At 36.2% G+C, this 15,073-nt stretch overlaps 3 protein-coding genes across 4 annotated transcripts; all 3 read left to right on the top strand.

Annotated features, from left to right (window-relative positions):
* The first annotated feature begins 4,521 nt into the window (after positions 1–4,521).
* Positions 4,522–6,216, top strand: LOC137725422 (ornithine decarboxylase-like). The gene has a single exon (XM_068464092.2). The coding sequence runs from the start codon at positions 4,764–4,766 to the stop codon at positions 6,039–6,041; it is 1,278 nt and encodes a 425-aa protein (XP_068320193.1). The 5' UTR covers positions 4,522–4,763; the 3' UTR covers positions 6,042–6,216.
* A 1,337-nt stretch (positions 6,217–7,553) lies between these two features.
* On the top strand, positions 7,554–9,941 carry LOC137726177 (putative mannitol dehydrogenase). Its single transcript, XM_068465059.2, has 5 exons — positions 7,554–7,726; positions 8,226–8,339; positions 8,579–9,092; positions 9,187–9,340; positions 9,556–9,941. Exons 1-5 carry the CDS (start codon positions 7,629–7,631, stop codon positions 9,753–9,755), a joined length of 1,080 nt encoding a protein of 359 aa, XP_068321160.1. The 5' UTR covers positions 7,554–7,628; the 3' UTR covers positions 9,756–9,941.
* A 141-nt stretch (positions 9,942–10,082) lies between these two features.
* Positions 10,083–14,665, top strand: LOC137726178 (putative choline kinase 1). Of its 2 annotated transcripts, XM_088694973.1 has the most exons (9): positions 10,601–11,183; positions 11,452–11,839; positions 12,056–12,095; positions 12,729–12,850; positions 12,929–13,124; positions 13,713–13,830; positions 13,986–14,033; positions 14,111–14,211; positions 14,329–14,665. In XM_088694973.1, exons 2-9 carry the CDS (start codon positions 11,739–11,741, stop codon positions 14,422–14,424), a joined length of 822 nt encoding a protein of 273 aa, XP_088551099.1. In that variant the 5' UTR covers positions 10,601–11,183; positions 11,452–11,738; the 3' UTR covers positions 14,425–14,665. The 2 variants fall into 2 exon arrangements, with proteins under 2 accessions (XP_068321161.2, XP_088551099.1); XM_068465060.2 differs by lacking the exon at positions 12,056–12,095 and having other exon boundaries at positions 10,083–11,183.
* Positions 14,666–15,073: the final 408 nt, after the last annotated feature.

The following is a 15,073-nucleotide window of genomic DNA, read 5'->3' as shown; positions in this document are numbered from 1 at the left end:
GTTTTGTTTGTTTTTCTTTGGCCCATTTTTTTGCTTGCTCATATGCTAGCTTTGGGCCTTTGCTTGTGTTTGTTTTTTTTGTTTGTAAAGTTTGTGCTTTTGGTTTGTAATAAATGTTGCTCCCTGGAGCTTTGACCAAAAAAAAGAAAGTACATGTATAACCACTAAAGGATTCTATTTTTGTTTAATAATTGATGAATACAGTCATAATGGCACAACTTAGAGAAAATTATTTTTCATAGTGCGTTGCAAATGTAAACAAATACAAAATTTAAAATCATCCAAATTACATCACTACAAGTTTCATTAGTGGCCTTTAAGTAATAGAAACTCCGAGGAAAAAAAAAAGAGTGGCACATTTGCTTCCTCGGAAAAGAAACAAATCACAAATTGCAAACCATCCATTTCTTACAAAAGCCGTTAACGGTGTCCCTTCCATTCCAATCTTTCGTAGCATGCGAGCCACATATTGGCTAATAAAAAGCCACCACGTGTAGGACAAAACACTACACCTAATGAGACTCTAGTTAAATTAGATGCCACATGTATTCATTTGATCAATAAACTCGGACGTCACGTTCATGAGAAAACAAAAACTAATAAAGTAATAAAAACGAATGAGGTAGTTAGTAGTCACACCACAATTAGAGTGGATGGTTTAGGACCTTGCCTTGTCTATGTCGAAGGTCAGAGATCAAAAATACAAAAAAGGAAAAGAAAGAAAAGCTAACACTAGCTTCTTTTGCTTTATCAATTGATCGCAACATCAGTGTGACGAATCACGCAATGAGGACAAATTATGAAAATACCAGTGAGCCACCAACCGAGGGCAGTAGGCCGCCAAATTATATATAGTTCATGATTTTATTTTGTGATAAAAGATGAAATTGTCTTTTTGTTTTATTTTTGTTGAAAAAATAAATAATACTATGGTGACTATCTATTTAAATCGTATAACGTGGTTGTTGATGATTTGATTGTTAAGTGTTAATTAACATGTTTATTTTCTATCAGTAACACATCACATGATTTGTAAATGTAGTATAAAAAAATTAGTCTACTTAGTATTATTCGATAATAAATAGTTTAGATATGGGTGGTGCAAAAAATTACTTGGATTTTCCACATGATTAGTAAGCAAAACTATTTTGATATATACTTTCCTCAGCTAATAAATCGGTATACGTCAATCCCCCAAGTATCAAACCCTTTCACCACACAAGAGATTTTGGTTTGTAAAAAAAAAAAAAAAGTACACGTATAACCACTGAAGGATTCTATTTTAGTTTAATAATTGATGAATACAGTCATAATGGCACAACTTAGAGAAAATTATTTTTCATAGTGCATTGCAATTGTAAACAAATACAAAATTTAAAATCATCCAAATTACATCACTACAAGTTTCATTAGTGGCCTTTAAGTAATAAAAACTCTGAGGAAAAAAAGAGTGGCACATTTGCTTCCTCGGAAAAGAAACAAATCACAAATGGCAAACCATCCATTTCTTGCAAGAGCCGTTGACGGTGTCCCTTCCATTCCAATCTTCCGTAGCATGTGAGCCACATATTGGCTAATAAAAAGCCGTCATGTGTAGGACAAAACACTACACTAATGAGACTCTAGTTAAATTAGATGTCACACGTTTTCATTCGATCAATAAACTTAGATGTCACGTTCATGAGAAAACAAAACACTAATAAAGTAATAAAAACGAATGAGGTAGTTAATAGTCACACCACAATTAGAGTGGATGGTTTAGGACCTTGCCTTTTCTATGTCGAAGGTTAGAGATCAGAAATACGAAGAAGGAAAAGAAAGAAAAGATAACTAGCTTTCTTTTGCTTTATCAATTGATTGCAACATCAGTCTGATGAATCACACAATGCGAACAAACTATGAAAATACCAGTGAGCCACCAACCGGGGGCAATAGACTGCCAAATTATATATTGTTCATGATTTTATTTTGTGATAAAAGATTAAATTGTTTTTTGGTTTTGTTTTTGTTGAAAAAATAAATAATGTTGTGGTGACTATCTATTTAAATCGTATTTTGTAAAACCATATAATGTGGTTGTTGATGATTTGGTTATTAAGGGTTGATTGACGTATTTATTTTCTATCAGTGACACATCACATGATTTGTAAATATAGTCTAAAAAAATTAGTCAACTTAAATAGTGTAGATACCGACCATGCATGGGATTCTGAGTTAAAACACATTATCGGAGACGATCAACAGAAAAATTACAGGAAAAACTAAACCTGGGAGCCTCCGACCCAAGCCTTAAGAAGGGCCGGCGACAGAGGAGATGAAATCGGAAGATGGCTCAGCAAACAAGCTAGAAAATCTCTCACAGGAAATGAGAGAAATACTCTCATAGTAGGCGAGATACATTGGTCCTTTGTCCTAAACACTTTGACATCGAATACCATCCCTCCTAAATCCTAACACCTTCGCATAAACTGTAAATATTTGAAGGGAAATGAATTCTAAAGAAAGTATAGAACTAATTGATGATATAGAAAGTAACTCAACTTCTTTTAAGCTCTTGCAATACTTCTCTTTTAACCGATGTAGGATTCTTTTACCTTCACATCCTCACATGCCTCATCACATGTAACGAATTTTCAAGCCAAACACGTTGACAACATGAATTGGGTGATGTGGAGCACGTGTGGCTGTTGGACTTAAAAAGTGGACAAACCTGCTTTAATATCATGAAGTAAGTTTGGGTTTCACTGTAAGGCCAATAGGCAATATGAGGAGTAGCTTAACCTCTTATGAACCATTGCAAGGTTTCTTCTCTTACCAATGTAGGACTCTTTTATTTTCACATACTCACAAGTTCCCTCACCTGTGGTGAATTTTTAAGTCAAACACATAGACAACACGAATTTGGTGACATGGAGCACGTATGGGGAGAAAGTTGGGATTCCACTATAAAACTAATTGGCAATATGGGGAATTGTCCAACCTCCTATAAACCCTTGCACGGTTTTTCCTTTCACCGATGTGAGACTCTTTTACCTTCACATTTCATAATTTATGTATTCATCATTTTCTCCTTACACACCTCTGTGTATTTATGGCCTTTAGAATGATTAATCAACATAAAATAAAGATATAAATAAACATGAGTACAAAAAAAAAGAAAAGGAGTGCATAAGTCATTTCCTATATGTAAAATGGCATGATATTTTTTTTGAATAATTGATATTATCTACACTAAAGGGTTGGGGGTGGGATAAGCCTCACAATGAGTTAGCAATAATGTGGTCCAAATTCACCAATGGCGAGAATCGAACCTAATACCTCTCATTTACAACTGAAGAGGAATATCACTAGATCGTAATACTAAGCGGTAATAGCATGATGTTAGTCCATTTCACGAAATCACACAAAATTAGTAATAATTATAATTACATGACAATCAATATATGTCACTGATCAGGCAGAAAATATATGATCCCTTACCAAACGTGGACGTGAATTGCTTCTTGAATTATTCTGGAAGAAAAAGGCAATCAACCCAATTTTGGCGTGAAGAAAAAGAGTGCAGTTCTTTTGTTTGGGATGGTAAATGCCGCTATGTAGGGAAAGCAAGAACATACCCTTGGTGTTTGGCACTCTCACTCCTCCATCTATCATCTATCTTGTATGACCATTTTGCAATCATCACCTACCCTCCCAAGAAACCAAAAACAACTTGGAACTCCGAACTTCCTAATCTAAAATTAACTTTCTCAATGCATGTTTCTCTACCATTCTTTCTCATGTTATTTGAAACGAGGAAGATAAAATTAAAATAAGTGGATCCAATTAACTCCTTTTAATTTCACCAGAATAAAAAATGTTGTTGAAAAAGTTAAATTAAAGATAATTCGAAAACTTGGATGTGGATAAATTGGCTAGAGGATATGTGCTCTTCTATGCATCCAGTTTGAATTCTTGTTTCCTCAATTTTTGGTTCAAGTGATGTTCTACTTTAAACTAATATAAATTGCAGGGGTAAGTGGCCCTTTACTATAATGGTGGAAAGGTATTGTGCCCTTACATGACGACGTGGTTCAAACCTTGTTGGTGACTAATCTAACATCTAACTTACTAAAGCTATCGCTCGACTCAAAAAATTAATATATATATATATATATATATATATATATATATAAACTGTAGAGAGATGGCTAGTTTGGTATTGCTATGCTTTAAAAAAAAAAATTGCTTCTGTTCTGTTGCGAGATTAAGCTCATTTTTGCTGTTTCATGTTTTCAGCTTTTTTCACCCAAAACTGTGAAAATAAGCTGTGTTTAAGTGTTTACCAAACACCTTTTTTAGCTCAGCTTTTTTTGATACCCAATTTTTTTATTTATAAAAACATCTCAGTACCAAACCAGTACTCAAACTCGAATGACATAAAAAGGAGCACGTATGTTCTAGTCAACTTGACTATGCCTACCTTTTGCATGCGTTAGAAAATATTTAATTTCAATACATATGACATGATTTTATAGCTTGGCATGGAGATACTATGTATCATTATTGGAGAAATAATTGGGTGGTTTTTACAAATATGAGAGACGTGGTTGGTGAAGCCCATTCTGATGGGGGACCGTTTAAATTCTCTATTTAAAGATGTACATTACGCAAACCCTCCACAAAGTAAGTTGTAGAGAGATCAGTCACTTAATTTGTTACGAAATTTCTCTACACTATTCTTGCTAGCTTTCACATAAACCCATTAATTATTTTTTTTCCCCATGGCATTGATCCTTCCAAGTATTCCAAGCCTTACTACTTTTAGCAGCCTCCAAGTCAAATTGGCAGCAAGCCAAGTGAAGGGTGAACATGTTCCAACTGACATACCAAGACACCAACTCACGACTCTCATCAGATCCATCATCAACAAACAAGACGAACCACAACCCTTTTACGTTCTCGATTTGGGAGTTCTTGTCAGCCTTATGCAAAAATGGAACCATTGCCTTCCCAACGTTCAGCCCTTCTTTGCTGTCAAGTGTAACCCTGAGCCTGCATTCATTGCAGCATTGGCAACGCTCGGTGCGAGCTTTGACTGCGCTAGCAAGGTGGAGATCGAGGCCATCCTTTCTCATGGTGTAAGCCCCTCAAGGATAGTCTACGCCAATCCATGCAAGGGTGAGAACCATTTAAGGCATGCAGCTGGAGTCGGGGTCAATCTTGCAACCTTCGACTCCATAGACGAACTTAACAAGATAAAAAGATGCCATCCCAAATGTTCCTTGTTGCTCCGAATTGCAGTCCCAAATGACACGAGCTCCTGGCGTTCATTTGGGACCAAATTCGGTGCATTGTCCAAGGAGGTCGCGCCTCTCCTTAGACATGCGCACAAACTAGGGTTGAGAGTGGTGGGAGTTTCATTTCACGTGGGTTCGAAAGCTTCGGAATCTCAAGTATACCGTGGAGCAATAGCAGCTGCTAGGGCTGCATTCGACGTGGCAGATGAGCTCGAACTGCCCAAAATGCATGTGCTTGATATTGGTGGTGGGTTCAAGGCAAACCCGTTATTTGATGAAATAGCCGAAACCGTAAACGACGCCATTAAAGAACACTTTGGTGATCATCAATCGGAGTCTGATCTGGTGGTGATGGCTGAGCCAGGAAGGTTCTTTGCCGAAACGGCTTTCACAATGGTTGCAAATGTGATGGGGAAGAGAGCGAGAGGAGAGAAAAGAGAGTATTGGATTACTGATGGGATATATGGGTCGTTTAATCTTCCGGCATTTGATAAATCTTGTTTGACAGTTTCACCCCTCCTCCTTCACACTCCTGATCATCATCATCATTCAGTAGCCATATATTCGTCGACGGTGTTTGGACCAACCTGTGATTCGCTGGACACGGTGGTGGCTGACTGGAAACTGCCGGAACTGAAGTTAAATGATTATCTAGTGTTTCATAACATGGGGGCTTACACAAATTCCATTGGAACCAACTTTAATGGCTTCTGCATTTCTGCTATTCCCACGTACTTAACATTTACAAGTGCTAATAATTAATAGGGAATGAAAAACGAAAATAATAATAATACGAATGTATGTGATCGATCTTTCCCTTCTTGAGTGCTAATAATTAATAGGGAGTGAAAAACGAAAAAAAAAAAAAATACCAATGTATGTGATCTATCTTTCCCTTCTTGTCTATTGTTATAAATATATTTATTGGTTTTATGCATTTAGTATGCAATTTTTTTAAAGCTTAGAATCTTTTAAAATTACCCATATAACCATTGAATGATTCTATTTTTGTTTAATAGTTGATGAATAAAAGAGCAAGTTTAGATACAAATAACAATCCTAGCCGAAAGTTGAAAGTATAAAAAAGTTGGAGAGAAATACAGTCATAATGGCACAACTTAAAAAAAATTATTTAAGATCATCCAAATTATATCACTACAAGTTTCATTAGTGGCCTTTAAGTAATAAAAACTCTGAGGAAAAAAAAGAGTGGCACATTTGCTTCCTTGGAAAAGAAACAAATCACAAATTGCAAACCATCCATTTCTTGCAAGAGCCGTTGACGGTCTCCCTTCCATTCCAATCTTCCGTAGCATGTGAGCCACATATTGGCTAATAAAAAGCCATCACGTGTAGGACAAAACACTACACCTAATGAGACTCTAGTTAAATTAGATGTCACATGTATTCATTTGATCAATAAACTTGGACGTCACGTTCATGAGAAAACAAAACACTAATAAAGTAATAAAAACAAATGAGGTAGTTAATAGTCACACCACAATCAGAGTGGATGGTTTGGGACCTTGCCTTGTCTATGTCGAAGGTTAGAGATCAGAAATACGAAGAAGGAAAAGAAAGAAAAGATAACACTAGCTTCTTTTGCTTTATCAATTGATTGCAACATCAGTGTGACGAATCACGCAATGCGGACAAATTATGAAAATACCAATGAGCCACCAACCGAGGGCAGTAGGCCACCAAATTATATATAGTTCATGCTTTTGTTTTGTGATAAAAGATTAAATTGTCTTTTTGTTTTGTTTTTGTTGAAAAAAGAAATAATACTATGGTGACTATCTATTTAAATCGTATAACATGGTTGTTGATGATTCAATTGTTAAGTGTTAATTAATATGTTTATTTTCTATCAGTGACACATCACATGATTTGTAAATGTAGTATAAAAAAAATTAGTCTACTTAGTATTACTCGACAATAAATAGTTTAGATATGGGTGGCGCCAAAAATTACTTGGATTTTCCACATGATTAGTAAGCAAAACTATTTTGATATATACTTTCCTTAGCTAATAAATCGGTATATATCAATCCCCCAAGTATCAAACCCTTTCACCACACGAGATTTTTCAATGTGCCAAGAACACGGTTTGGTACAACAAGTGTCATAATACAAGTTGTTAAATACTTGATAAATTTTTTTTTTCAACCGCTTATATTATGACACTTGATGTACTGACTCATGTTCCCGTCACACTGAAGTTTTTCTTCCCACCACACATAATTAGCTATAATATTTATCTGTGTGTACACACACACGCATCTAGCACTCTATAAAGCTCTCATATTCTTTCAACTAAAAGAAGAAAGCAGATAATTAAGAGAGAAAATGGTGGAATCTCCAGAACAACAGCACCCCAAGAAAGCCTTTGGATGGGCTGCCAGAGACTCATCTGGTGTTCTCTCTCCCTTCAAATTCTCCAGAAGGTTTATCTCCATTTTATCGTCTACATTCTCCATCCAATTGGTGTTTCATTAATCTTTTTGTTTTTCTTTCATCCATCTACAATTTGCGTGCTGCACGTAGTTCCTAGGAAAAACAATGAAAATCCAAGAGGGAAGAAACTGTATTTGACAACTTGAACTTTGCAAATAGCCCTGCAATTAGATAAATTGTTTTGAATACTTACATTTCCAAATTGTACATACTTCGGAATATGAACTAATTAGTGCACCTAAAATCGTGTACTTATATATTTTCGAATTAATATACCTAAGACTAAAATGAAAACTAAATCTAACCCAACTATCTAATTTCCTAACAAAAAGTTATTTACTTAATGAATTTAAATCAAAAGTCATTTGAGTTCAGTTGTTCATGTCTTAGTAGTGGGTGCAACTGAAGTTGTTTCTTCTTCTGCATATATAAACAGATCAGAATGCAACCTACTCAATTTATCAAAAATTACTATGATTTTGGTTGCAGGCAAACAGGAAAGAACGACGTCAGGTTCAAAGTACTATACTGTGGAATATGCCATACAGATCTTCACATGATTAAGAATGAATGGGGAAATTCTACCTATCCTCTAATTCCGGGGTACGTATACATACCACTCTACACGAAACTTTGTTATGACAAGTTAACGACTTTAGTTAAATTAACTCTCCATTAATTAATCTGTAATATAAACAGATCTAGTTACTGTACGTACTACAATGAGTTGTCTATTACATGCGAACACTGCCGAACGTATATGATGCATTGGATTAATGTGCTAACCATTTAACTAGCTTGTCAATGTGAACTTGATTAATTTAATCGGGCAATGCATGCAGGCACGAGATTGTTGGTGTAGTGACTGAGGTGGGCACCAAAGTAGAGAAATTCAAAGTTGGAGACCACGTCGGTGTTGGATATATGGCAGGATCTTGCCAATCTTGTGATAGTTGTTCCACCAATGCTGCGAATTACTGCCCCAAAATGATAGCGACTAGTGGTGACAAGTACCATGATGGAACCCCGACATATGGAGGTTACTCTGATATCATGGTGGCCAATGAGCACTTCGTAGTCCGTATTCCAGACAGCCTACCTCTCGATGGTGCTGCTCCTCTCCTATGTGCTGGGGTTACAGCTTATAGCCCCTTGAGGTATTTCGGACTTGATAAACCCGGTATGCATGTGGGTGTGGTTGGCGTCGGTGGCCTAGGTCACGTTGCCTTGAAGTTTGCAAAGGCTATGGGGCTCAAGGTTACAATGATCAGTACCTCCCCGAAGAAGAAAGAGGAAGCTATTGAAAACCTTGGTGCCGATTCCTTTTTGGTCAGCCACGACGAAGGCCAAATGCAGGTGATAATATGAATAATAAGATCCAATAAATTTATGACTTTAATCATATTTGTGAGCACTGTGACATACAGATGTGTTTATTTTGATTGTGTAGGGTGCCGTGGGCACAATGGATGGGATCATTGACACTGTTTCTGCAGTACACCCTCTCTTGCCTTTGGTTGGACTACTGAAGTCTAATGGAAAGCTTGTTTTGCTTGGTGTACCAGATAAGCCTCTTGAGCTACCAGTTTTTCCCTTGCTCATGGGTAAGCAGATGAATTCACACCAACTTCTAACCTTAATTGGGTTTAGATAAAAGAAAATTATGATTTTTTTTAAAAAAAAAACTAAATGCCTTGTGTAACTACGTGCATCTGGAGAAAGAATGTGTGTTGAAATCAGTTCCTTTTATGGTTAACTGATGTGCATTTGCATCAACGAAATAATTAGTATTAATATTCGATTTTTTTTGTACTTTTAGGGAGAAAGATAATAGCTGGTAGTATCATTGGGGGAATGAAGGAGACCCAAGAGATGATTGATTTCGCAGCTAAGCACAACATAACAGCAAACATCGAAATTATATCAATTGATTATGTAAACACCGCTATGAAGCGTCTTGTCAAAGCAGACGTTAAATACCGTTTCGTTATTGACATTAGGAACACATTGCACGTCTAGGTCTTACGTTTTGCATCCAAATTGTTCAAGCACTCGAAAAATAAAACCGATCAATCATTTCGCACATTTTTATTGTCTACTATACCTAGGTTTTATGAAAACTGTGCCTTGAAACCAGCAAAATGTGACAAGCCCAATTCTGAATAAATAAATTCTTATATATAAAGCTGGCAGGCTTTTGAATTAGGAATGGTTTTATATTAATATCACTCACACCTTGTCGTGGACCATAATGTTTTACAGGCCAGACCCAAATCCAAGATCAAAGGCCTAGAGAGTTTTGTATATTTTAAAAAATGAGATGGTGATAAGTTATAATTATTTATTTTTTATGGAATCAAACAGATTATGAAAAATTTTATTCTGTCCGCAACCACAATCAAGTAAACTCATCAGCGCGAAGTATTGAACTTAAAATTTCTTACATTTTTTGTTTATTGAGGGCCGTAGTTCATATCCTTACCATTGAGTCATTTGCTGTGATTATACTTATAAAAAATTGAGTTACTTTAATATTATCAATTAATTTTATGAAAATTTTCTTCCGAATCTATTCTCCAACAATTCATTTAATTAGACACGCAGTTTTTCTAGGTGATTGGTATGAATTGGAAGAATCTTATCATTACTCCAGTTAATATTGTATTCTATTTTTAATATATAAAAATATTCAAAATGTAAATAGTATTTTTTTTGTTGCCAATAATGTAGATAGGATGGTTTGTTAAAAATAAAAAAAATAATTAAAATCAAATTGTACTAAATTACATGGATGCCATTGCCGACGAAATATGTTCCCAACTTCCCACCACCACACCAAGGCATTCCACGCGTTTTGTTCATAAGAGGAAAGCAGAGCAGAGGAGAAAATCTAAAAGCTCAAGTCTCTAGCGGAAGAGAAGTTTTCATCTGCCGACCTTCCTTTCGTATAACTGGGTCCCGCAGGCACCGCATTTTCTAGGTGTGCTCTGCGTAATCCATGCATATTGCATACTACGACCCAAAGTCTGAGACTTTGTTGACTTTTAACATTCACCGTAGAATTTGGTCAATTCCGACTCAGAATCTGCAACAACAAGGTTCCATCCTAATTTTACATACCCAGAAGTGAGAAGACCCTTTGCAGATTTTGGTCCTCTGCTTTTGCTTTTGCCAGAGAAACAAAGGGAAAAGTCAGTTTTTGGACTTTTTTTGTGATTTCCACAACCCCACCCCTCCTGCATATAACTGGCTTAAAAGTGTTCTGGGTTCTCTTCTCATATTAATTTGTCTCTCTTTTGGACCAAAAGGGAGATTCTGTTCTTTATTTCAAAGGTTATTATTATTCTTTTGAACTTCGAAAGATTGTTTCCGACATTGATATATAAAAGCAGTGCAGTTTGGCATATCAAAGCAACCTGCAGCTTTCTTGGTCCTCTAATTCTTTAGGTGAGTTGCTCTGTTTCTCAATTTATTGTGCTTTTCTTTCATCTGGGTTCTGTAATTTTCATATACCTTTTGTTCTTTTAATTCATTTGCTGGTATGATCTTCTAACTGCTGAACTTAGTAGAGCATTTCAGTCAGATATTACAATTAAATATTGCATCTTTGAGCTTTTTTCTGCTTTGAATTTTACTGTTTGATTCTTGGGTATGTTTATTTCTTCTTGCTCAACAGTTTTTTTCTAATTCCATCGGTTGTGGTATCGATATGCAGGTGAAGCCTGTTTGAATTGAGAATTTGATACAAAATGGCCATAAAGACAATTGGTCTTATTAAAGGTCGTCTTCCGGAGGAGTTAAAGAAGGTACTTTTGTCTGTAGCTTCTGAATGGGGGGATGTAGTGGATGATATGAATGGCTTGCAGGTTATCCCATTGAAGGGGGCCATGACTAATGAGGTCTATCAAATAAGTTGGCCTATGAAAAACGGTGTTGACCTTTTCAGAAAAGTTCTGGTCCGGGTTTACGGCGAAGGAGTTGAAGTGTTTTTTAACCGGGAGGATGAAGTTCAGACGTTTGAGTGCATGTCCAAGCACGGCCAGGGGCCGCGCCTCCTTGGACGATTTGCAGAGGGACGGGTTGAGGAGTTCATTCATGCTAGAGTATGTGAACTGCTATGTTTACCATTTCATATTATCTTCTATTTTTTAGTACGAGTTAGTTTAACCAAGTCTTCAGCTAATGATGTCTTCCGATTACTTTCACTAATCCACTATAATTGTCACTACTTTTCTTTATTCCTCTCTCTCTCTGCCCCTCTCTTTCCCTCCCCACCCCACCACACTCATCTTAGTTTAACGGTTCAATTTGCACCTTAGGACTAAATTGAATGATGCAGACAGCAAACAGGGACAGGCGGTACGGTCACTGTAATCTTGATCATTCCTTTTAAGTGGTACTTCAGCTTTTTTTTTTGTATGATAAGGGTATCTGATTTCTTAATTGTTGTGAAAGGAAGAAGCCGTTAGTCACTTAATAAATCACTTTTGATGAGTCGATTTTTGATAAGACTGTGATAAGACTAGAAAAGCTTAAACTCGTTACGCCAGGAAATATAGACTGTTGAAACCCTTACTTGTAGGCCTAGTTTACAGAATTATACTTACTGAAACGCATTTTGGATACAACTGAACTGTGATTTGCAGAATCTTATAGTTAATCCAAAAATTAAAAGAAGAGGCAATCGATCTTTTAGCTATCGAGATAGATGATGAATATGTAATAGATCCTCTCCATTTTCACCTTCCAATTACTGTGTCAGCTGGACAGCTTATGCATCATCTAATTTGAATTGATTTCAGTGATCTTATATTTTCTCAACATAAAATATAAGTCGTCAAAAGGGACTGTCTTTTTTGTTTTGGAATTTGATCCACATCATACCAAAAACAAACAAAGGGACGTTTGAGGTTCAGTGAAATCTCTTCAAATAGCCTGTTGCAGAAGATATTTTTAGCATCTCCATAAGCTATTTGTCTTTTGAATTTCCAGACGCTATCAGCTGCTGACCTCCGTGATCCCGAAATATCTGCAATTATAGCAGCTAAGCTGAGAGAGTTCCACAATTTGGATATGCCTGGTCCGAGAAATGTAGTCCTTTGGGATAGAATGAGGTAATTTTATATTTTGAAAGCTAAAGTTTCCCTTTCGAGGATTCATGATTTTTTATGCAATTTACCTATTTTCCCCAGGAACTGGCTCAATGAGGCGAAAAATTTGTGTTCGATAAAAGACATACAGAAATTTGGCTTGGACACTTTGGAAGAGGAAATTAGTATGTTAGAGAAGGAACTGTCACAGGACTATCAAGAAATTGGGTTCTGTCACAATGACCTGCAATACGGTAACATAATGATGGACGAAGAGACCAGATTAATCACTATAATTGTGAGTTCCTTACTCGATTTCAATGAAACTGTTTCATTATCGTTAACTGTTTCTGTGATTTTAAAAGTATTGCACTTTCTTTACCACTTTTCTTTCCTTCCACGTGATTCCACTTGTAACCTATGATTGTTACTGAAATCGAACACCTTAGTTCGTACAACCTGAATTCTCGTTTTCACATGGACACTAACATAGGGTTTTTTTAGTAACTTAAAATAGTGTCAACTTCTTGAGTAGTAGAAAACATTGTCGAATCTTTTTATAACAATACATCCATCATTTTTCGATTTGAATCATGATGTCGATGTGTATACTTATTGATCGACAGTTCTAGGTAGTACTTTTGCCAAATGTAACCCGTGAAGCAATCGCTGAGAGTAATTTTCTTGGCATGTCTTGCTTGCATGTAAACGTTAATGAAAATTGTCTAGCCTCATATTCAAATTGTATTCACCAAGCATGATTCGAGTTATCTGTAGTTGGATTTCCGTTATGTTCTTGCTAAAGAACGGATGTGTAAACCAACGTTTATAAACCTGTTTTGCAAATTGCAATACAAGTTCTAATAAGATTTTGTTATGTTTTCAGGATTATGAATATGCCAGTTACAATCCTGTCGCTTACGACCTTGCAAATCATTTCTGTGAAATGGTTGCGAACTACCACTCTGACACACCTCACGTTTTGGACTACAGGAACTATCCAGGTAACTGTTAATCTGTTAGTGATTCGTTCTTCATTGCATTTTCTCCGACTATAACCTTGAGCATTCAATCAAGCTGCAAACATGGAATTAATCATTTTGTAGTTTTATTTCGTTACAAAATAAATAATTTGGTTTTCTCCACTGCGTTGCATCAGGTCTGGAGGAGCGCCAGAAATTTGTCCGTGCATATCTGAGCTCTGCAGGTTAGTCTAATGATTTTGCGAATGATTTGAAAGCTTTGGTGATTCTCAACAAACTTCATCTCCAATATTCCATATAGATTACGAATCCAGTGATGCTGAGGTGGAGCAGCTAGTTGAAATAACAGAGAAGTACACTTTGGCTAACCATCTCTTTTGGGGCTTATGGGGAATCATTTCGGTAATAATTTCTACGTTTTATTACACTTTTATTCGCAATAGCTTGCGTGTGTATATGTGTTCGAGTGACCGCTTCTTCGTGTGTATAACGTAAGATACGTTCGCTGCTGGTTTGCAGGGTTATGTGAACAAAATTGATTTTGACTACGTTGAGTATGCAAGGCAGAGGTTTCAGCAGTATTGGTTGAGAAAGCCTGCGTTGTTGGGTTCTTGAGGCGAGTCCCTGTAATAACACGAACAAGGACTTTATACTCGTTCGTACTTAGTGATGTTGCTTCATAAATTTCATCGGAAATGTGAAATAGTTGTACAAATAAAGACGTGTGAGAGATTTGTACCAAAAAAAAAAAAAAAAAAAAGAAAAGAAAAAGATATGTGTGAGATATAAATATGAAATGTAGTTGTCAATGGCATTGACGGCTGATAATAATACTCAAAGGGATGATGCTCGCAAATATGTTTAGTTTCTTCTTTGTTTTGTTAATGTCTTGCACAAGTGCTTATTAGCTAAGAGTTGTTGGGTACCCTTGTGAACTTTATTGTGCATAGTTAGGGGGTGTTTTACGCCCAATTCATTCCGTCGTCTCTTCTCAACCCTTTTCGAACTGAGAGGAAACTAAACATGCGAAGATGGACTCTCATGTAGTATGCGTTCTAGTTAAACTTTATATGCGAGCCAATCAACTCCGATGGTATAAAGAAGTTGAGGTTCCAGCTCAAAATCCATTTGCAATGGAGTGGCTTACACATCATGTGTTTATATTATCCGTACACCCGATAAATTTGATCTAATACATTGGAATGCTTTAATTATTAGGGTAGTGTTATCCACACGCTAATTTCTACTTTTCACACATCCCTTT

This window comes from Pyrus communis, chromosome 5, assembly GCF_041283825.1.
Source record: "Pyrus communis isolate YQ-2024b chromosome 5, ASM4128382v1, whole genome shotgun sequence".
NCBI classification, from domain to species: domain Eukaryota; kingdom Viridiplantae; phylum Streptophyta; class Magnoliopsida; order Rosales; family Rosaceae; genus Pyrus; species Pyrus communis.
This window is presented reverse-complemented; position numbering and strand designations above follow the sequence as displayed.

Bases quoted from the DNA above. Each gene is read 5' to 3' on its own strand.
- LOC137726177 (XM_068465059.2), top strand. From the start codon at position 7,629: ATGGTGGAATCTCCAGAACAACAGCACCCCAAGAAAGCCTTTGGATGG. The intron at 8,340-8,578 runs GTACGTATACAT...CAATGCATGCAG, and splicing joins ACCTATCCTCTAATTCCGGG to GCACGAGATTGTTGGTGTAG. The intron at 9,341-9,555 runs GTAAGCAGATGA...TTGTACTTTTAG, and splicing joins AGTTTTTCCCTTGCTCATGG to GGAGAAAGATAATAGCTGGT.
- LOC137725422 (XM_068464092.2), top strand. From the start codon at position 4,764: ATGGCATTGATCCTTCCAAGTATTCCAAGCCTTACTACTTTTAGCAGC.
- LOC137726178 (XM_068465060.2), top strand. From the start codon at position 11,486: ATGGCCATAAAGACAATTGGTCTTATTAAAGGTCGTCTTCCGGAGGAG. The intron at 11,840-12,728 runs GTATGTGAACTG...TTGAATTTCCAG, and splicing joins AGGAGTTCATTCATGCTAGA to ACGCTATCAGCTGCTGACCT. The intron at 13,125-13,712 runs GTGAGTTCCTTA...TTATGTTTTCAG, and splicing joins CCAGATTAATCACTATAATT to GATTATGAATATGCCAGTTA.